The sequence below is a fragment of the Bemisia tabaci genome, chromosome 7 (assembly GCF_918797505.1).
Source record: "Bemisia tabaci chromosome 7, PGI_BMITA_v3".
In the NCBI taxonomy this organism is placed as follows: domain Eukaryota; kingdom Metazoa; phylum Arthropoda; class Insecta; order Hemiptera; family Aleyrodidae; genus Bemisia; species Bemisia tabaci.
This window is the reverse complement of record NC_092799.1, coordinates 7,903,147-7,926,044: the sequence shown is the minus strand read 5'-3', so window position 1 is coordinate 7,926,044 and position 22,898 is coordinate 7,903,147. Positions and strand designations below refer to the sequence as shown.

The window sequence follows — 22,898 nt, the reverse complement described above, 5'->3', positions numbered from 1 at the left end:
GTTAAATGCTTGGGGGCCCAATAAGAACATTTACAGCCGAAACCCATCAAAAATGTAACTTTTTCGTCCATTTTTCCCGTCTTTTTGCTGTAGAAATGCTGTCCAGAATGATGGCGATTTGGCAACTTTGCCCCCTCATTTCTCAAAAACCGTGCGTATACTCAAGCTAAAATTTTAACCAGAGTTTTAGGGTATCATAAGGTATCGTTTGGGCCCGGTTTCAGAAAAATTCCTTCTGGCCCAAATTGTGCCAAAAAACGGTCGTTTTTGGCGTCGCTCTTTCACGGCTTTTTATGATTAACGCGATTGGATACAACGGACGTCCCTTTAACCTAACTCAAACAGTTGCAGGCAGGCGGTGCCGTCAAGAAAACCAAAGTGCCTGCAATTTTGCGTGTATGCAATATTGACGTCCTATGAGCACGAATAGTTGTATCCTGGCGTTGCAATGAAAATCAATGGAACGCCTTCAATTTTTACGAAGAGGTCGCCAGAATTTGTTGCGTCTCGCGTTCTCTATGACCACGTGAGAATGACGTAGCCATTTTAGCGACGTAGTAAGTTGCTATTTACAATCTTGTCTTTTTTAACCCAACCGAAGGCAATAAACGTGTTTTACATGATGTATACCAATGCCTTTGGTAATATCGATGTCTGAGGTCGAAAAATTAGTCTCTAAATAATCGTTTCCAGATAAGACAGCATGTTTTGATGAATGTCGATTTTTTTAGGTCCATGGATGAAATTGAAATCTCGTGATGTTGCAAATCTTCGGTCAGGTTACATTATTTTTTTTCTAAAAGAAAACAACCAGTTTTTGTTCTTGGAATTTCTCGTGAATTTTCCTCACTCATTTAGAATTTTTTACAAAATATTCCAAAGAGATAATTTAGTTAGGTTTCTTTTAATAAAATTGAGCATAATTTCCACCACCGACTTTCGCCACTTTCCAGATATGTAAATTGACGAAATGCAGTATTGCCAGCTTACAAAGACCTATTTTGAGAGGCTCATTTTGGTTCTTTATTTCCTTTAATAAAATGGAGCGTAATCAGAGCATTTAGACGTGACGATAGAGATACGCATTTTTGGACTTCAGCTATCGGTTACATATTCAGACATTCAAAATTTAGCGTTGCCAGTTTATTTATTTCATTCATTTTTAATGCGAATCGCTACTGTTCAACATGACTGGGGGAAGTCTGAAGAATCCAACATGGGAGAAAGTTATGAAGTAGTCACCTCGTCAAAAGAGGAAATGGACAGGGCGGGCAATGACAGGCAAGAGAAGTGGATAGTCCGAGAAAAATTGAGTTTATATAAGCCACCAAGTTGTGACAAGAAGGACTGCATTTATCCAAGAGAGAAAAATAGAAAGAAACCCCACCCAATCATATTATTTCATCCCTACTCCGGTCTCTAGCTCAGTGGCAAAGAGTTGTTATCATATAATGTATTTCTACATCTTCAAATGGACATTATTCTGTAAAAAAAATAGTCGTCTTTCAGGCAGTGCTGCCAGTATATAGTACCAAAGATTACGAATTCCCCGGATTTAATTCCAATTCCCCAAAGTTCGGAGAAAAACTCCGATTTTTTCAAAAGTTCCGGGGGGGGGGGGGGACCCGAATGACACCCGGATTCAGTGCGGAGGATTGTCAAATTGATCAAACTTGGTCAAACTGATAGAAAAAAATCCCGAAATTCCGGAAAATTCCAAAAATAAAATTGCGGAAACTTTGAAGACTCCGGGAAAAGTACCGAAATTTAGAATTAATCCCGGAAAATGGCAGCACTGCTTTTTGGGCTCATCTCTGAGACGACGCATTTTTCGTTGATTTCATTGTGCAAATACGGGTGATAATATAAATCGGCCTAGGGAGATAGTTCTGTTTCGTGTATTACAGTTAAAACGTCGGCCAAAAAAACAACTTTAATGAGATTTGAAGGGACTGCGGCTCGATTGTTGAATCAATATCGAATGACCGCGATCGATAAAAAGCATTGCTGAAGTAGGGACTTGTCGATTAGGATAGATTGTTGAATCGATATCGAATGACCTTAATCGATAAAAAGCGTTGCTAAAATAGGGATTTACAGGACTGGATTTACCTACTTGCCGCCCATAGGCCACCTGTATTTTGAAGCCCCCTTCTCATTCGTTTTGAAACATCAATAAAAATCATCTAATGAACGTGCCAGCGGGGGAGGGATACATAAGACGCGTTTACTTGTGTTGAACACATTTTTTGGGAAAGCCCTGTCAGCACTACTAGCAAGAGTTCACAGAACTTTGCGCGAAACATAAGTTTCGTAGACCTATATCTGTGTGGACAAGGCCTTCCATTCATGAGAAATGAACGAAAAAATTATGAAAGAACAAATATACCTAAAAGTGGATTAATGATTTTAACTTTCGCCGCCGCGCCTCGCAGACCGCACTGTTTGATGCAATGCGTGAAGTATTCACGCAGTCTTGTAGGCGCTATGCGTTTCACGCTGATCGCACTGTTTGCCGCAATGCGTGAGGTGAGGTATTCATGCATTCTTGTAGGCGCTATCCGTTTCACGCTTTCCGCAATGACCGCACTGGGTTTGATGCAATGCGTGAAGTATTTGTGCAGTCTTGTAGGCGCTAATATGTGTTACGTTCCGATCGCCGCGCCGAGGGTTTCTCCTTTCATCTCAAGTCCTCGTCATCATTTCTCTCTAAGTCGCGCCGTTCCAAGCCAAATTGCGTGTTTGGTTTCTCTCTTAACTCGGCTAATTAAAGGTGCTGTCTGCTGTCTCTTGTATCACTGAAAGACGACAAAATTAGAAATTACTGTACTCTCAGGAAATGAGAGATTTTGTCGCCTTTTCTCGTTTGTAATTTTTTTTTCTAAATCCGATTTTTTTATACCTACATTTAAAAAAATTGCAAAATTTGCCTCCATCTACAGATTTTCCGCCATGAGCCGCGGCCCATGCGGCCACCCCCTTAATCCGTTCCTGGGGATTTATCGATCAGGATCGATTGTTGAATCGATATCGAATGACCTTAATCGATAAAAAGCGTTGCTAAAATAGGGATTTATCAATCAGGATCGATTGTTGAATCGATATCGAATGACCTTGATCGATAAAAAGCATTGCCAAGATAGGGATTTATCGATCAGGATCGATTGTTGAATCGATATCGAATGAACTTGATTGATAAAAAGCATTGCTAAGATAGGGATTCATCGATTAGGATCATTCGATAACGGCTCAATAGTCGACCCGCTGGAAAACTACTCCATGTGCTTTGTGCGCACCGGCTGCGGATGAACATCGAACGAGCATTCGCAAGTTGCCAAAGTTTATTTGAAAAATCAAAGCAAAAATTGCACGATTTCTCTAGAAAATTTGTTTGTGATCAGAGAAAATCCGAAAATTTTGAAGAAAGTTGGACCGTATATAGCAGAAAGGAACCAAGCCACACCGGCTATTATTAAATTTAAGTGGGTGATTTAATTTTTTACAAGATGACGTTTGTGCGGATCCTTTTGAGAATTTTAACGAATTTGCTTCGTACTTATGCAGAAAATTCGCTGAAATTTGCGCAAGTATCCACGCAAACGTTTGTATCAAAAAATTGAATTACCCGATTAAATTTGGCTATAGATGATGTGACTCGGTTCTTTTCTGCTTAACACGGTCCATATTTTATATATTTTGAGTTAAATTTGGTGACTTTCAATATGTTTCCCGCATTTTGCGTGGCATTTCGATAGGGGACCATGAACTTTTACCTTGTCCTTGATTAGTGGCTTACCGAGAATAAAGATCGTATTTGATACATCAAACGGATGAGATTGTATCGATAGCAATTAGTTCAACATGTCAACATAGCCTCAAAATTCAATTCAGAAATCTGAGGTTACGGGTCTTTTGTGATTGAATTTTTATTCTTCCAATGAAAAGTGAAATCATTAGGAACTTTCTCATTTTCAGCTTTTCTGACTTCAATCCTAAAATTTTTGTTTTGTTTTGAACTAGAGTACCTTTATAGACAGAGTATGACCATTCGTATCTTTTTACCACACGAAAACTGTGCCGCTTTTTGATTGGTCGACGAGTGTTAAGGCTTCATGATGCTATTACGGCCGTAAATAAACAAACAAGATGGCAGCTCACCGTAACATTGATAAGAGGCTAAAATTTGACAAAAATTTCAATTATACGGCGGTATCAATTTAAACTAGCATATCTGCGAATAACACGTGAAAGACACATGAAAACACAGTCAAATCGCCTTTCGCCTTTATCACAAGAGGATGAAAAATGTGCAGAACCTCAAACTTGCTTGCTGATAACAGCCATCTTGTTTGTTTATTTACGGCCGTAAAGAACATCGTGTCAGCCTATTTTCTCGCAACTAATGAAAAACCGGCACAGAAATGGCCATACTCTGTCTATAAAGGTACTCTATTTTGAACCAAACGGTACATCGATCCATATTATTCGAAAAAATCAAAACAAACATGGCACGATTTCTGTAAAAACAAAAATTGTTTGGAGTCGGGAGGAATGCGGCAACGCTAGGCGCGTAATTTACATGTTTTGATTCGAGCGTTTCTGGTTTCAGATTTTCATTATGGTGCTCCAATCGCTACTCCCTGAAATCGGTGGTGCGGGATCGTGTCAACCGGTCGCCTAGAGCGCAGCCATCCATTGATCGTGAGTATACCCCGCATCAAATCACGAAAATGGGTCAATTTCCCGCGTCATTTATAAGTAACTGAGGAGTAAGTGCTATTTTCCGACAGTGCTAGGATATCGCCAGATGAATCATCCAGCTCGTCTCAATATAACCAATACACCGCAATCACACGCTGAATGTGGGAGCTGAATGTGGCTTGAATGTGGAAGTCATCGGCCCGATGCCTGAATTTTGCGCGTGACGCGCAAAATTCAGCAACCATTCTCAGCAACCATCGGACCAATTTTGAATTTGTCTGAACTATTCGAGTAGATTTGATACACATCTGGATGAAAATAACTCGAATTTGCTGAATTTCAGCCGTTGGGCGATGACTGTTGACTGCCACATGCAGGTGCTAAATTCAGCGTCTGATTGCGGCATTAGGTCCGGGTCCATTGCATATACTGTCGTGCCATAGAAGAACAACGTTTGAACCTAGGTGTTGCTAAATTACCTTTTTATTTTTATTTTTTTCATTTTATTAAATTTTTTTTATTTATTTTTATTTTGATTTTTTGTGAGGGAAAAAATTCGCTTAAGTGCCCCCATCATGGGGGTCACCGAAACGCCCCCCATGAAAAGGGTCCACCGAATACCGGTATGGCAGCGACCATCAGCCGGTGAAGAGAAAAGTCATAAATTTTCGGTGATACATCGTCACTCTCCGGCCAAAGTATCATCACAAGCGCCATGCGACGTTTCAAAATTACCGCCGCCATTTACATTTTTTACAGAGAAATTGTTCAACGAAACCGTCCGAAAATTTCGGTGAATTTTGTGCTACCGATGAAATTCAGTGATATTTCAAACATTATCAACCGACAATTCCTCTGTAAAAAATTAAATATGGCGGCGGAAATTTTGAAACGTCGCGTAGCGCTTGTGAAACTTTGGCCGGAAGGTGATGATATATGAATATTTTCCTTCCAATTTTTCTGAGAATTTCGTCCATAATTTGGATCCACAAAATGTCTGAAAATTTCAAGGAAAAATATTCGTAACTGCTTTTAAAATTAACTATTTTCTAAGAGGAAATTTGACAGCATTCGAATGCTCATAGCATACCATTGCAGGATACCACGGCAGGATATCCGTTCCATACACAGCTCCTTCCCTTTTTTTAGGAAGACTACGCTAACTGCGAAATACGCTGCGTATCTATAGTATGCGGTGTTTCAAAATCTCTGCTCTTTTCTTGATTCTATCAAAGATGAACAAACTGACCCGATGACTTCAAGTTTTCACATGTTAAACTTTATCTTGCAATTAGGAACTGATATTTAAGTCATTTTAGAAACCACAGAACGTAATTTTTTTAAAATTTCGATGACGTATCTACTCTATTGCGAACAATATTCCGTGAAAATTTCAAGCAATGGTGTTGATTCGATCCCTTCTTAAAAAATAAAATAGGAGTGGAGATTTTGAAACACCGCAACCGAGGTATACATTTTAACAATTTCACCATCGATATGTAACCAGCACCAGCATGCCCAGAGATTATGTATAATTGAATCGCACATTGAGTAAATTATCAATGCTGAAATCGTAAAAGTGCGTATCTCGATTTTTGACGATTTTGAGTTAGCTACACGAATGAGCTGGGAGTTTTCTTTTGTTACCATTAAAATATTTTACTCAAAAAAAATGGGGAAGCTTTCTAGTTGAAGAACACGATAGGAAGTCTGCAACGTTCCAAACCAAGAAACGCGTTCATGCAGTTGCGCAGTCAACAAGTGAGTGAATAGCAATGATATGTTTTTTACTTAGACTACATTTTGCAATTAGGAACTACAGTTTTAAGCTTATCCATAGAAGAACCTATACCTGTACAGAGAAACTTACAGCACACATGCTATTCCTAACATGAGTAACAAATGGATTGCATTTTGCAAAAAGAAACCAAGAGCATTCCAATGTTGCTTGGATTCCGCCGTCAGCGGATCCTAGATTTCGCCCGTAATATCGAGGGTATGCAATCCGGCCTACCGCGGAGTTCGAATAGTTGCATGTTGGGTTCGAACCTAACTTTGAGGATTCTTCCATTATTATATGGATGCATTTTGCAAAGAGGAATCAAGAGAATTCCACTGCCGCTAAGATTGTACAACTTATTTACCTTGAAAATATAAACTGGTCATCTAAACAAGCTTTATCTTTACTTCCAATAAACTGTAATTCAAGACGAAAAGCACCTTGGTAAATTTAATTTTTCACTTGATTACTGTGATTTTATTGCAAAGAATGTAAGTTGCACAATCGTAGCCACATTTGAGTGATCTTGGTTCCTTTTTGAAAAATGCAATCTAAATTGTAGTTCCTATTTGAAAATCGCAGTTCACTTGATGCCCGAAATTATAATATTGCTTTTTTTTCTTTCATTTCCAGAAAATGGTGACTGCCTGAAGCAAGTCACTAGATCAACAGCGTGACCTGGTGAAAATCATCCGAGTCCAATACCTTTCCCCATCCTCTTAAACCTGCGAGCATAAACCTCAGACTATCGCAAAAAACCAGGACATCAAGCTCGATTGATTTTGATGCTTTATTCATCTTCATAAAGTATCAAAAGTAATCACTCGAATATGGGAATCACAAGGAGTGGTCAAATGCGTTTCCCGCATCCCACGCAAATCCCCCTAATTATTAGTTTACATTAATGGGTAGTCGTTTTTTAAATTGATTTTTTATTCCAGATTTTTATACTTTATATCAGTTTATAATTTCCCGTTAAGTCGTTATCCTCATCTTTTGACCCGCAGGGCTCTTTCAGTATTATTATATTTTAAGTTTCGGCTTCGCTGGATCAACACGAATTTTGTGCCCTCGAAGCCTCTTGTCATATTTTTAAAAGCCTTGTTAAAACCTCTCGCGTCAATGTTTTAGAATTTTAGGAGCCATCTGTGATCAAAATAATTATTGTCTGATGCTTTTTAATATCAGGTTATCACTGTCCGAAGGTCAGTCGTAAGCTTCGCCGCAAGTTATCGTTATTCCGTCGATCGACGTCTTTGATCAATTAAAATTAGTTTAGTGCTTTAATATCCGTCTGTTTTTGAAGTGAAACATTATAAAACATCACAATTTCCATCCTTGTTTTTCCGCCGTGATTGAAGTATATTTCCGTCGATTTAAATTTAAACTACACGCTTCCCATCCAAATATTGCATTGACTGCTCCGGTCGGATTACGGTCGAGTGGCGAATAGTAAAACAATGAGGTTTATTTTATGATGGTCTCTTTTCTTCCCTCCTCTTCTCTTTCCTCATCCCTCTACGAGTGACACCTTAAACCTTTGACGTAATGGAGCCTTTTTCTCCGGACCTTCTCTGGCTGGTCATCGTCAGCGCTGCCACCGCGTTTCTTCTATCCTTTGGGATCGGCGCAAATGACGTGGCCAACTCTTTTGGCACGTCCGTCGGATCCAAAGTCCTGTCCATTCGGAATGCTTGTATTCTAGCCACGATTTTTGAGATTGCTGGAGCCATTCTCGTCGGTAAGTAATGACGCAAGCGTTTTTAATACACCGCATGAAAAGAGTCCTCCGAGATACGGACATGTTGGTACCATTTTTGTGATCATTTTGTTGCCTACTAGAAAGAAAAGAAGAGTCAATAGTATTTTTCAGTGTAAAATCGCGCAAAAATGCTATTGAGCACATCAGAAATGTCCACACCCAAATTCATAATTTGAGTGCATTTTACAGTAAGGAAACATAATTTCTGACTCATACTTAAAAACGCACCTATCTGCAGAGGAAAACTAATGGCACATGCTTTAAGTTTAAAATGAGCCAGAAATTGTAGTTCCTAATTACAACATGTAGTCCAATTCGCGTGAGAAATTTGTATCGCGTTTATGACGACAAGCTTAGAGATTAAAGTATTCATACTCTCTTGTGTGATCTCGCTTTGGTTCCTGTAAGAACAGGTCGAGATCACGTCTCCTTCTCTCTTATGCGCCTTCAACTATGTGATACCACTATTTCGACTCTAAAGAAGGCGCGTTGCATACCCGCCCACTTGAAGGCGAACCCGATAGAGTCTTCCGCGGATGAGAGGCACGGCCATCTGAGCAGACTATACGGCGTAAAATCGTTCAAAAATTATGTTGAGCGTACCAGCAGGCTGATTATTGAAATTGATAGACAAAACTGTAGACAAGAAAGACAGAGGGAAAATAGGCCAACCTAATGATCGAAACGGACGGGCCAGACGAATCTCTCGCTAGTTCCTACTGGCTAGTCTATTACTCACCCCCTCTGTATATTGCAACCACCTGCTTCCACCAATATGATTGCTCCATTTTCTGTTTGTCTTCTATGTCTATCGCTTTGTCTATCAATTCCAATCACCAGCCCCCAAAAAAGCCTAGAATCCAATCCGTGTTCACAATTTGCGTAGTCTGTATTACGCATTGTTGAATTTCCTGCGTATGTTTTTATCTTCGTAATTGGCACCCAGGTTTGCCTTCACAGCAGTGGCGTGGCGTGCTTTGCGATATATCGATTGTTCTGTCATTTAAACCTAGGGAAAGGATTGATTAACAGGGTGTCCTCGGTGAACACCGTTCCCAGGCGAATAATCGATTCTTTACCACGGATTCAAATTGGAAATATCGATAATCGATCATTCACGCCACGCCACTGCTTCACAGAATGAACATCTCTAATGCACGATTCGGACTTTGCTAATTGTGCGTCAAGGAGGGAACTTTAAATATGAATAATAAACTCAACGTGATTTTCCTTCGACTTAACTCATGAAAAGTCTGTTTGGGTACATGTACTTCTTGTGTGCTACGGACGGACTCCATCCATTTCATGATGAATTTCGTCAGTTTTTAGATAATTTGACAGCCCTGCTATCGCGAAGGGACTTTTTTTTTACGGGGACGCCACAGGATTGAAGAATCTCGAATTGCCGGCACATCGTGCATGCACGGTGAAATGAGGCGCATACGAAATGACATGCAAACCCAGTGTGAGGATGGTGTAAGGCACAGGATATGAGTGTGCAATAAAAAATCTGAAATAAATGAAAATGTCAAAAAACTGATTGTACGTTTGTGTTTGCGTCGCATGGCTCGGACATGGAGATAAATTTCCGTTCGGAGTTTCGGATCAATGGGAACGTGTGATGAATATTTCTCGTACATGAGTGTGTGGTGGAGTGTTTGTGTAGAATTCTGGATCAATGATCATTTTCCGCCCGGAATTCTGTTCGGAACCACAGGAATTGATGACGATACGGGGTTGCCCAGTTACACTTAAGGGGAACATTTTAAATTTTAACTTACGAAAGAATACGCCCTCTGACCGTTTCGCGCTTCAACCCCCAATGCGCTGCGCGCCTGAATCATTATGCGACACGCGTTACTGTTCATACTTTACTTCATATAGTAGAAGAAGGCACTAAGGCAGGCGTGTCAGCGGAAATTGACAATTGCGTATTTCAAATTGCAGGTTGCAAATTTTTGCCAATGGATAGGTTTTTTTAAAAAAAACTTGGAAGAATCTCTTTCCCGGAAATCTCTTTGAATTTTTACTCATTACTATGCTAATTTAACCAACCCCGTGGTCGCGAATTAGCTTTCCACTTCTGTAAAATGCACCTTTGAAACATGCTGGGCATAATTTTGATCAATTTAATTGTTGAATGAGCAATCCATTTTTTCCTTATTCATGATGTTTTGCTATAGAATCACATGATTGAAAGGGTGAATGAGACTTCTGCTTGACACTTTCGGGAAATTTGCTTCCTTAAAATGATTTAAGCCTACTTTTTTCTTCTAGGTTATCGAGTATCTGACACCATGCGGAAAGGAATATTAGAGATCGAGGTTTACAACAACAGTGAAAAGGAACTGATGGCCGGATGTTTGTCATCTCTCGGTAGGTGAATCTGCAATTGCGTCGTTTATTCTCATTTTGTGACAGGCGCTCATCGTCCCTGCTTTAACGACAGATGTTAACCATTTGTCATGATTCAAATTATCTAAAAGTAGCAGTGTGATATGCGCGTTCCTGAGTGAGTATTTTTGGGGGGCAGTGCGGGGGGGGGGGGGGGGTACGAATATGGTCTTACATAAAACTATGTTCCATCCATTTTGCACTGAAAAAAAATCTCGGTGTATTTACTAAGAAAAGGGTAAAATTACCAAGAATTCAGATTCTATTTGATCTCAGTTTTTTCTTGGTAAAATTACCATTTATGGAATTGGTAATTTTACCGAGAAATACATACATAAAGTCGCGATTATAGCGCCGCCTCGCGCTCTGCGACGCCCAATCGCCATTGCCCCCTATCCTCCCAGAGATCATCAGGCAATTGGCACCTTCTGATCTCCTCCTCCACCCCTTGTCGCCAACCTTTCACAGGACGTCCACGCCGTCGCCTTCCGGGAGGAACCCAATCGAAGACCTGCTTGGGCAACCGATCATCTGCCATCCTTCGCACATGTCCATACCAGACCAACTGCTTGGACCTGATATCGTGCACGATGTCCTTTTCCACACCCATTATCTCGCGTACCCTTTCATTGCGGATACGCTCTCTTCTCGATATCCCAGCAGACCTTCGCCAAAAGTCCATCTCGGTTGCCCTAAGCATGTCTTCAGTTCTTTTCTTAAGTTGCCAGACCTCACTCCCGTAAGTTACGATACTCTTCACGATGACGTTGTAAATTTTCCTTTTGGTCTCCTTGGAGATACTCTGGTCCCAGAGAACCCCATTTAGCATCGCGATAGCTTTCCTGCCTTGCACATTCCGATCTTTAATGGCCCAGAAATCTCGGTAAAATTATTGAACTTTCTCGGTAATTTTACTGGACCTTGGTAAAAACGCCAATATTTTTTATTGACTGTGGTAGAAATACCGAGATAAAATGGCAAAGTTACCGGGAATTAATTACCAATAAAAGTGGTATTCTTACCTGAAAAAAAAACAGTAAAAATACCGGTTTTTAGGTAAGCTTACCAGTCTGTCTTTGTGAAATTACCAATAATTGGTAAAAAAAAAAGTGAGATGGTAAAGGTACCAACGGACCGTGGTAAAAACGCCGAGAATTTTTTATCAGTGTGGGTAGGCTTCTAATCATCGATTAGAAATTTCGTAAACCTGCACACACAAATTATGAAGAAATTAACCCTCTGAGTTGATGAACAGATATCGACGGCGCAAGTCCGCAATCACATACCTATCTCGTTTGGAGTGTCTGGGAACCTCCGCCTCTATCAGTGGCGTGGCGTGAATTGCGATATATCGATTGTTATGCCATTTAAACCTATGGAAAAGGATCGATAAACAGGGTGTTCGCAGCGAACACCTTAATAATCGATTCTCTACCATAGGTTTAAATGGCATAACAATCGATATATCGCAATTCACGCCACGCCACTGGCCTCTATGTTATTTTTTTTAAAGGAGAACAAATTGACATCATTCCTTGAGCTTTATGCAGAATTGTCTTCGCACAGAGAAGAAAAATCACGGCAGTCTTAAAGACTTGCTGTTGAGTTGTTCTCCGTTTAAAAAAATAAAGTGTGACAGGAAGTCTGCGACGTCGCAAACCGAGTTATGTGATTGCCGACTTACACCGTCGATATGCTGTTTACTATGGTTCAAATCAATGGGACAGGCAATGCCCAAAGTAAAAAATCATTCGTGTAATTTCTTCCTTTTTTAATGCAATCTGGACTTAATTTTTACTCTTTATCGACGGTGCATGTCTGCAAGTACGTATCTCGTTTGCGGTGTTTAAAAATCCCGCTCCTATTTTGTTTTTTTTCAAGGATTGACATTATTTACTGAAGTTCCCAGTAAATTCTCTTCGAAGGAAAAGACAAATCACGGCAATTTTCAAGAACTGCCGTCGAGTAGTTTTCCATGAAAAATAAAGTATGACAGGAAGTATACAACGTCGCAAACCGAGAAACATGGTTGCGGACTTTCACCCTTGTTATGCTTTCTGGAGCACCTAAAAAAATTTGCATAAGTCTCAAACATTTCAAAAGTTTGGTTAATACCGGAGTTAAAACACAAATTACCCCTAGCCTTTGGTTGACGATTTCAAGAGTAAATGCCAGCTATTTTCCTTGAAGAAAATTAATAAAAAACAACGAGTGGTATATACCAACGTCGCAATCGGAGGATTGCGTTTTCCTAGTCTCTCCATTGTTTTCTGAGCTAAATTCACCCCAATTTTTATCAAAATCAACACAAATTTTGTGTTGGTTTGTGTTCCACCACCTATATTAACCTAAGGTAACACAAGAACACAAATGTTTTTATCAGTGTGTAAGAAGTTCAACGAAAAACCCCTGCCTCGGAATTTGCTTGCATGGAATTCTCATTTTCCGAAGTAATTCTGCTTGTTACAGGATGAGTTAGATGAGATAGTTTTTTTTATTGCAAAAGGTAGTCCATTTTGGGAAAGAAGTTTTAAAATTTTAATACATTTTGTAATAAGGTACTAGTATTTCTCATTGTTTTTTCTTTCAGCCGGGAGTGGAATTTGGTTGATTGTGGCGACGTTCTTCAACTTACCTATCTCAGGGACACACTCAATCGTTGGAGCAACTGTTGGATTTTCGTTTGTTGCCCGCGGTGCTGCTGGAATCCATTGGGGAACTTTGGGAACGATCGGTAATATTTAGTTCACAAGTTTACTTAATGCTGGAAGGACTCTCTAATATGTATGCAAGCTCACCAATATGTATATATAACTTTTATTTCGGTAAACTAATGAACATTTTCTCCTAATTTTTTTAATGTTATTTTTTGTTTCATAAAGACTTCTTCATAAAAATTTTAGACAAAAATGTTGGGATTTTTACTAATGAGTAAATTAATTATACGCACAAATTTTGAAACAATCGACACTCATCGGTATTTTTTTTTTCTTTTTCCCTTCTAGTTTTCGGGAGAAAATATGGATATACTTTTAAAACTGCAAACTGCTCCGATTTCTTTGATCATAAAAATCGCCGTTGATTACGTTATACTCCTTTTCGTTGAATTCAAAGCACCGGATTGCATCATTAGTTGTAAATTATAAAGAAATTGCCGCAATTAATTTCTCGCTTGGAAGTTGATACCTTCATCCTTCGTAGTGCATCCTTCTTGCCTCACCTTTCGAGGAAAGCAGTCGTGACCTAAATTGAATCGGTCTCTGTTAGACGGGCACTATTCCAAAAGCTCATGAGCCATAGCGTCTCGCGTGATCAACGAAAGCCAGGGCTCATGATTTTTCCGATGTACGCCCGTCTAACAGAGATCGATTCTATTCAGCTCAGCCCGCCGAGTCCAGCGAGGACCCTCAACGCTAAATTGCACTCTTTTTCCTCAATCATCGAAACTGACGGCTAACCTTTTTTATTTCAGTCGCTTCCTGGTTCATTTCACCTGTTCTATCCGGAATCGTTTCAGTTCTATTGTTCGTCCTCATCCGCCGTTTCATCATCAAAGCGCCTCAGCCAATGAACACAGGTCTTCGCGTGTTGCCCTACATTTACGGCCTAACTGTTGCGGTCAATGTTGTGTCCATCATTCACGATGGCCCGAAATGTAAGCATCCACAGAAAATTCATCAAATTAATGGATTCTGGGTAAAAAATATTCATGTCGTATGCAGCTTTTTATCAAAAATAGTAATGCAATAAAACAACTTTGCAGTAAAGTGGTGTAGCGAATGGGAGCAAAATCGAAATAAACTTTGCTGAAATGCTGGTTTCATTGTGAAGTTTTGTCATACAACGGACCAATTATTCTTGGAAGCATGTTTCAGATGTTTATTCTCAAAAAGCCTCGTTCGCAAAGCCTAAATCAAGGCAGAAGATATTTGAAATCGAAAATTATCCATCCTATTTGACTAAAATCAAATGTAGTATTTCGTGTTCGCATAGTTTCAGCTCTATTTTGTAATTTACAAAATAGATTCTGTGGGGGGGGAGGCAGCTGAAATAAGCCTCTGAGCTCAATGGATCCCTTTCTTTTGACCAAAAATCAAATTGAAACCAGTAACTGAAGGAATGAAGATTTGCTCGAAATCTTAATGTTTATTTACTTCCAGTGTAAATTCACCTTAACGCATTGCATACAATTCTTTCTGCATCTTTGCATTTGAAATTTAAATAGGATGCATCGTTCTAAAAGTTTCAAGATTTAGGTATGTAAACCTTCTAAAAGTTTCGGTTGGGTAATCCATTTTTAAACCTTTACAAGGCGCTTATTTTTTAGCTCTTTTACTGCCTCGCATTAATTTACGCAGGAGTCTGCATATGTATACATTAGAGTGGCCGTTAAAAATAGCTTTTTCGAATTTTTAATGGGAGAACCCTGCAAAAGTTTCCTTTTAGTGTGTAAAGAAAGACCAAAAAAAGAAAATCGAAAAAAAAAAAATTTTAACCGTGCCGCACGGCCGTTGTATGTGGTACGCTTGCAAGTTCGATTTCCGCAAATCGCGCTTTTTGGCGTTTTGAAGCGTCTCCGAAGGCATGATGGAATTCATCTAGACATCTGAAATTATGGCGATTAACTCAACTTTTTGCGTACTTTCACGTGGTGTTAACAGAAATTTTTTAAAATTTTTCAAAGTACGATATTTTTGCTCTCAAAGTAGGGCGAAAAGACGATGACTGAAGTGCGAAACTACGTATCTTCGCTATCAACGCCCCGGTAAAAATTGGTGACAGGAGCTGCGTTTCAAAATACCATAGGAATTCTTATAGCCGGCTGAAGAGGGCAATGGAAAATCGTATAGCTGGCTGTAGAAAGCGGAGCAAATCATATAGCCGGGCTATACGAAGCGATAAAAAATTATACAGCCGGGCTATAGCTCCTATCGCCGGGCTTTAAACTTTATCGCCATCGGCTATAAAAGGCTATAAGAAATTGTGTAGAAACTCGAGCGCTTTGGAAATCATTAAGTTTGATACGGAACCACCATAATATTTACAAAACACACATTATATTTTCCTTTAATACATATTTTTTTTCATCAATTAAAATGAGAATAATCCATACAGGATGTGCAAACATTTTAAAATCATGGGTTGAAAAACGCTGACTCCGCGAGATTATATATTGGAGCCCAACACTGAGCGGAGCGGCGCCGGCGTGCTGCCAGAGTTAAGCGCGCACTAGCGCCTACAAACCTAACAGGGATACTTCACGCATTGCGCAATGCTTGAAGTATCCCTGTTAGGTTTGTAGGCGCTAATGCGCTTTTCGCGCTGGCTACCTGCCCGTCGCGCCGCGCCGCAGCGTACCACGGCGCTTGAAGCAACTATTTCACGCCAGAGGTATTGCACAATATCATATGAAATTGAAGGCGCTCCAACAAATTAGGAATGACAGGCATTCTTCAAAAGTACGGAACTTTCCGCGCAAAATAAATCAAGATACTACGGCCCAAAAATAGAGCGGTAGTCCAAAAACTCGATAAGTCCTAGCATCCGTTATTAGTAACATTTAGGAAACACTCTATCGCCTGGCTGTTGCTTAATCGCCATCAGCTATAAAAGGCTATAAGAAATTGTGCATCCGGCTATAGAAGCTATTGAAAATCTTACAGCCGGCTTTAGGTCTATGGTAATTTGGAACACAGATTCTACTGCCAATTTTTACCAGGGCGTTGCAGATTTCCTTATTCTTTCTTCAGGAGAATAGTCAAGTAGGGAAAAAATATTCTATCTACTGAACACAAAATTTGTTATCTTTCGATGACGAATTAAAAGAGATACTACAGCACGTGCCCAAATTCTTGTTATGATGTACACTGGAAAAAAAACACATTGTATCTAGAGTCTAGACTCTTAAAAACATCGACAAGAAAAAATACTCTTGATTCAATCGGATTTTTGCTTAAATCAAGAACCAAGCCTCTTGATTTGAGCGGATTTCCTTTTGATTCAAGCAAAAATCTGATTGAATCAAGAGTATTTTTCTTGTCAATGTTTTCAAGAGTCTGGACTCTAGATCCAATGTGTTTTTTTCCAGTGCTTGTTATGATGTATGCCTTTTCCCCTCAATATTTTCTTCTTTTTCCATCAGTGCTGCATCTGGATCAAGTGCCAGCCTGGGAAGCCGTTGCCATAAGTGGATTATGTGGATTGATAATTGGTATTCTTGTCAAGCTTTTTGTCGCTCCTCGTCTGCGCAAGCGTATTTTAGGTAAATTTTACCGTATTTTCCTTAAAATTAAGGTGCCAATTGAATACACTGGAGGTGAATTCCGGTAGTGAATACACTGCCGAAATAAGGGAACATGCGCGTATGTTTCCTTTTCCCGTTGCCTGGTTCATTCAAATCCTCATACCCTCAAAAGTATATAGTTTCACTAAGTTTCAAGGCGATATCTCAATTTTGACGTATGGTTTATTGAAGAGTCAAATGGGCTGGATTTCAGTGTTTGGATGAGTTTGCCAGAAGGTGGGATACCTACGGTTATGTCCAGATCCTCTGTCAAAAGGAGAAATTCCGCAACCAGTCAACGTGATTTATTAAAAATATTGAGCAGTAATTCACGCGGGGGGGGGGGGGTTCCAGAGGAGAAACAAATTAAACTTTCAAACGCAATTTTCTGAAAACTTGTATTTTGCCCACGATCCCTCTTTCCGGCAGTTTGTTCAATTGTGTATTGCCATGGTGGCAAAAAATTTCATGAACAATTCAATCTTTAAATTTCACGTGAAATATTTCATGAAATTTCAGCAATTTATTAATGATATTAAAAACTAACCGCTTCCTTTTCATGTTTTGCAAAATGTAAAAATTGTAACTTTCTTCTGTTGTCATGTGCTTGAGTGCGGGTTGCATACTCTAGCCCCTGAAAAATATGAAACATTTCACAGCCTTATTGTGAAACATGAAATATTTCACTGGAATTCCTAATCTTTTATCTCTTTCTTTCATTTCATGCCACCTTGCGTATACATGTAGCAGGGGAGTTTTTGTATTTGAATTCAATACATATATGGTCATTCACACTAAATTTGAACAATCCTAAAAGAAAATATGACAAAATAGCCCCTCAAGCCGTGTCGAAATGACGAGATACCGATTTAGATTGCCCGGAGTAATTACATCCCTCTCTCACTTTTTCGGCCAGGTTACAGACATAAAAGACAAATAAATATTCCTAAAAAAGTGGCAGTCTACTGCAGTGATTAACTAACCGGCTATACTTATCCATTATGAAACGGTACCTCCAAGAATATTCCGCGGTAAAAATAGGAGGTCATAACTGCATTTGGAAGTGTTAATTGCAGTGAGTGCCGATGCTGTTTAGGAAAAGTGAAAAACGTTGCTACATCATCCCAAAAATATTACTAACGGTCAGGGCCAGTGTCGGGCGGACAGTATTGACTTTGCAACTTTTAATAGCGGGTATCTGTAACCGTGGCATCTATCTGGGAGAAGGTTACTTCGGATGTAAACAATAACTTTCTTCGCCCACTGACCTACTCTTTACCCATCCGCAACTGAAAACAAATAAACTAGTTTTGTGGGAAGGGGTATGAGTACGGTGATCACGGGGGAAAAACAAATGTTGCTCTTACGATTCTCATGGTGGATTCTGCGCCCGACAGTGTTTTCCTATGCGTAGGTAGTTTTAGCTTAGGGATTCAAGGGAGGGCGAAGGGGGCGTGCGCTTATTCCCACCCCCCTCCCTTGTTTCCCACGAAAAAGGAAGAAAAAAGAGAGAGAGAGAGAAGGAAACTACGAAACAAAGGATAGTAAGGAAGGAACGGAGGAAGAGGAAAGAAGGACATTTATATTTGGTAATTATTCATGACGAAATTGATTCAAATCGCATTTTAGTTGTTTTAAAATTTCGATAATTTTGTGAGGAACGCCCCGTGGACCCCCTTCCGCCAACCCCCCCCCCCCCCCCCCCCCCGTTCAGAGTGTCTGGATCCAAATAGGAGTTTAAATGGACCGCGTTAAATAGAAAGGAACCAACCCACATCAGGATTTTCCAGGAGAGTAAAAAAACTGTCTGCATCCCTCTTTATTGTCAGTAGAAGGGTAATAATTCTTGAGGATAGCAAGAATAAGATGTTTTTTCAAACTCCGTCAGCAGTTTCAATAATTTCCTGAACTGTTAGAAAATACGATAGAAATGCCGAGATTCGCGTTTTTGGCATTAAGAATCGACACTTCACCAGGAGATACGCATTTTTGCAATTAGTGTTTTAAACTTGTTGGTGGATTTGGATCATTTAAAGACTGAAAAAAGGGTTTCATGCTTAACATTCCTTATCACATGAGATTTAGTCGGTCATCGATGCTCCATCCATCCAAGCTTTACGCTTTCCTAATGGACCAGTGGACAAAGTGCCTTTTCTTCATTTTTGATTATTCACAGTTCATCAACGAAAGCTCATTTTATCCGTGCGAAACTTTTTAAATTCATAACCGCTTTTGAGTAAGTTGCGATCTTCAAAACGGCGACTCTTTCAGTTTCGCTTCAGAATACGATGACGGAACCAAGGGACTTAAGATACGCAATCTAATCGAGCCGCCTGCGCTCTCTTCCTTGAAATAAGAAGTAGAGACCAAAAACAATCGTATTATTTTTTCAAAATAATATTCCTCGGCATAGTTCGAATATGCGGATCGATTTAAAACCCATAATTATGAACTTTTTGGTTCACACCGTTGTACAGGGCAACTCACAATGGATACAGAGGAGCGCCTTCAAATCGATCCGTAAACTTAATGCAAAATTCTGATACCACTATCCGTGCGCCAAAGCTGTCATTTTGCATACCCGGCCATTTGAAGGCGAATCATTGACTTCAGGTAACGGAGTACGAATTACAGGAATTCAATTCGAGCCGGGGGCCACCCCCCTGGCACCTAAGGAGCCAAAGCCGGGGGTCAACCCCCTGGCCCCTAACGAGCCAAAGCCCCCCCCCCCCACCCCGGCAACCAAGAGGTCCTGACCAAGGGCTGGCCCCCCTGGCAAGCAAGAGGCCCTGACCCGAGGCTGCCCCCCCCCCCCCCAGGCAACCAAGAGGCCCTGATTCGGGGCTGCCCCCCCTGGCAACCAAGAGGCCCTGACTAGGGGCTGCCCCCCCCTGGCAACCAGAGGCCACCGGGCGCCCCTGCACCCCTGCCGGGCGCCCCCCCTGGCAACCAAGAGGCCCTGACTCGGGGCTGCCACCCTGGCAACCAAGAAGCCCTTGCCCGGGGGCTGCCCCCCCCCCTTGCAACCAAGAGGCCCTGACCCGTGGCTGCCCCCCTGCCAACCAAGAGCCCCCCTGGCCAATATATCATGTATTCTCCTTAAAAAAATCGCAAAAATTTGATATATGCGATTGATATATCGACTCGTTGACAATAAAAATCGAATCCACATGAAAAAATACGTTAGTGGCGGTATACTACAGTCATATTAGGTGCATTTAGTCATCCATGAATCAATAATGAACAATTTGATCTAAAAAAATCGTCGATTTTCTGTAATGAATCTTAAATTATCGATATATCCGATTGATTTATCAACTCGTCAACATTGAAACTCGATTTTGCTTGTAAAAATACGTAAAAACTGGTGTGAATAACACGTGTAAACAACTATAACAACCCCGTAGACACATCAGTTCAACAATAAAATAACGAAGATTGAGGCCCGAGTTTGACCCGTTTGGCCACCCGTAACTCGAAAACGGTTCATCAACTCATCTTGGAATTTTTATAAACTTTCTCTTAAATCTTGGTTGGATGGTCGAATTGAATACCGAAATAGGGGCGAAAATCAGTCCTTATTTTGGGAGGCCCTTTACTTGGAAAATGTAATTTTTTACAAGAGGACGGTTAAGTGCATTTTAACTCAAATTTTAGTGAATTTCCTGCATAGTAAGAATTAAATTCCCTAAAATATTTGGAGGAATCCGCACCAACGCTGTCTTGTAAAAAATTGGATGGCCCAGTTTTTGGCAATAGCTAATGTGGCTTGGTTCCTTTCTGCCATACGGGGACCAAATGTTACTTTTAAGATCCCGGTAACACTACATTACTATTACCGCGCGGTCAAAAAAATCTTTACCTATACAAAACTAACATCGTTATAATGATCAGAAAAAAGATAGGACGTGGAACTCACCATGGGTATTCAGCATTTTAAAAGAAACGACTCCTTTATCCTTAAGATTTGGACAGTTGCTTCGAACATTGTTTAATAAATAATATTTCGGCTCAAAAAACGCTCAATAGGATCGTACAAAAATAGGGATATGGAGGTTTGAAGTTGGTATGAAATGTAAACTAAAAATTAAATGTATTTTTTCTTGCCCACAGAGCAATTAAATGCAGATGCTCATCGAAGAGATGTGAAGTTCACAATATGCGAATCAACAGGTAAAGTTTCTTTTTTCACAACGATCTGAAGTTTTCGGGTCTTGATGTACATAAGATCAAAGAAGATTAAGAATAAGAAAGAGGAATTAGAATAATGAGAATGAGAAAACAAGGAAAACAGGAAAAGAAGGGAATTCGAACATAGCGCCTTTTTGGCACTACATATTTTTTTTTTAAACATTAAAATTAATAGCAGTAGTAAAACACACTTTTCAGTCAATGTAGATTCAGCGATAATTATATATAAGTTTGTTCTATTGATAAAGAAAAAACTGTCATGAAATAAGTACAACCATGGTTTATGGTCTTTTAGAGGGGAAAATAATAAATGAAAAAAAGAAACAAAATAAGAAGAAATAAACATTGAAGAGGCGCCATTATAATTCCTCTCCCAGGAGTGTCACACTTGGAGACACATACATAAGCTAAAATTGGTGTCACTTTCATAAATTCGTCGTTTTCCTGACAAAGGAACGTAATTTTATTCCAAGGTTGCAAAATTGATTAATATAATTCAATGTTTTAAGAGAAAATCGTCGTGCAATTTTGATCTAAAATTGCGTTGATTTTTGGACGTAAACAAAAGAGAAATTAGTGAAATTTTCAGCAAGAAACGCTCAATAGTTTTCAAGTAAAATGAAATTGGCGAGAAGAATTTTTTCAACGTAGAAATCTAGTTACGTTCTTTCGTACGGCAAAAGATGAATTGCTGACGGGCGATTTGCATCGTCAATTTCATAATTTCCATCTTTTTGTTGGTTTTCGAAGGAAAATGCTCAATAACTCTCCTTAGAATTCTAAATTTTCCTATATAAAATGACACATCATCAATCATCGGTAAAATCTGTTCAAATTCCAGACTCATCAAGAGATACAAGTCCTAGAACATCACGCTTGTATCAAGAATCGGACGTGAACATCAAACCTCTTCCAATCATCAAGGAGGAAAACTCCAACATCCGTAAATCCAACGGGTTTGCACCAACTAATCAGGTTCGTGGAGCGTCGTTCATCACTCATGTATGACCGCGGCATTGCTCCAGTTACGCTCTTAATCATCGGGATTAATAATAGCTATGAATTGATCCCGGCACATCGTCACGCAGCAGTGGCGTGGCGTGAATTTCGATGTATCGATTGTTGTGCCATTTAAACCTATGGTAGAGAATCGATTATTAAGGTGTTCGCTGCGAACACCCTATTTATCGATCCTTTTCCATAGGTTTTAATGGCATAACAATCGATATATCGCAATTCACGCCACGCCACTGTCACACGCAGTGATTCTCGCGAGTTGACACAAATGCTAAGCCTGCCGTGCTAAGGGAAAACGCTGTATGAACCCTCAGACTATGCCGAATTTCTTTTAGTAAATCACGAATTTTCGGGGAAATTTGTAAATATTTTTCCTCCGATTTTTCAGATAATTTTGTTCGCGATTTCACCGAAAGTTCCCGAGAATTTCAAGGAAAAATATTAAGAGCTCTCCATAAAAATGAACATTTCATGGAAGGAAATTTGGCAACTCTCGAATGTTCATACGGCGTCTTTCCTTACAGTACGGCAGAGATCTCTTGGGTTTCGTCGCTCTAAATGGATGTAAAACAATCGCTATTCTTGCCAAATTCCCTTCAATAAAATGTTAATTTTTGAGGAGAGTTTAGAATATTTTTCCTTGAAATTTTCAGGAACTTCAGATGAAATTGCAAACAACATTATCTGAAAAATTGAAAGAAAACTATTCATAAGTCTATAAGGAAATTCGTGTTTTATAAATGGAAATTTGGCAACGCCTGAAGGTTCAT

The 22,898-nt window shown here is 39.8% G+C and overlaps 1 protein-coding gene across 1 annotated transcript in view; it reads left to right on the top strand.

Moving 5' to 3' along the window:
* The window catches only part of NaPi-III (Na[+]-dependent inorganic phosphate cotransporter type III), a 49,815-nt gene that overhangs the window by 14,715 nt on the left and 12,202 nt on the right, over positions 1-22,898 (top strand). The window contains exons 2-9 of the mRNA XM_019044963.2: positions 4,610-4,701; positions 7,115-8,222; positions 10,521-10,619; positions 13,228-13,371; positions 14,110-14,292; positions 16,780-16,899; positions 21,034-21,093; positions 21,953-22,086. Coding sequence (XP_018900508.2) covers positions 8,030-8,222; positions 10,521-10,619; positions 13,228-13,371; positions 14,110-14,292; positions 16,780-16,899; positions 21,034-21,093; positions 21,953-22,086 — 933 coding nt within the window. The 5' untranslated portion in view covers positions 4,610-4,701; positions 7,115-8,029. The remainder of the gene's footprint in view (positions 1-4,609; positions 4,702-7,114; positions 8,223-10,520; positions 10,620-13,227; positions 13,372-14,109; positions 14,293-16,779; positions 16,900-21,033; positions 21,094-21,952; positions 22,087-22,898) is intronic.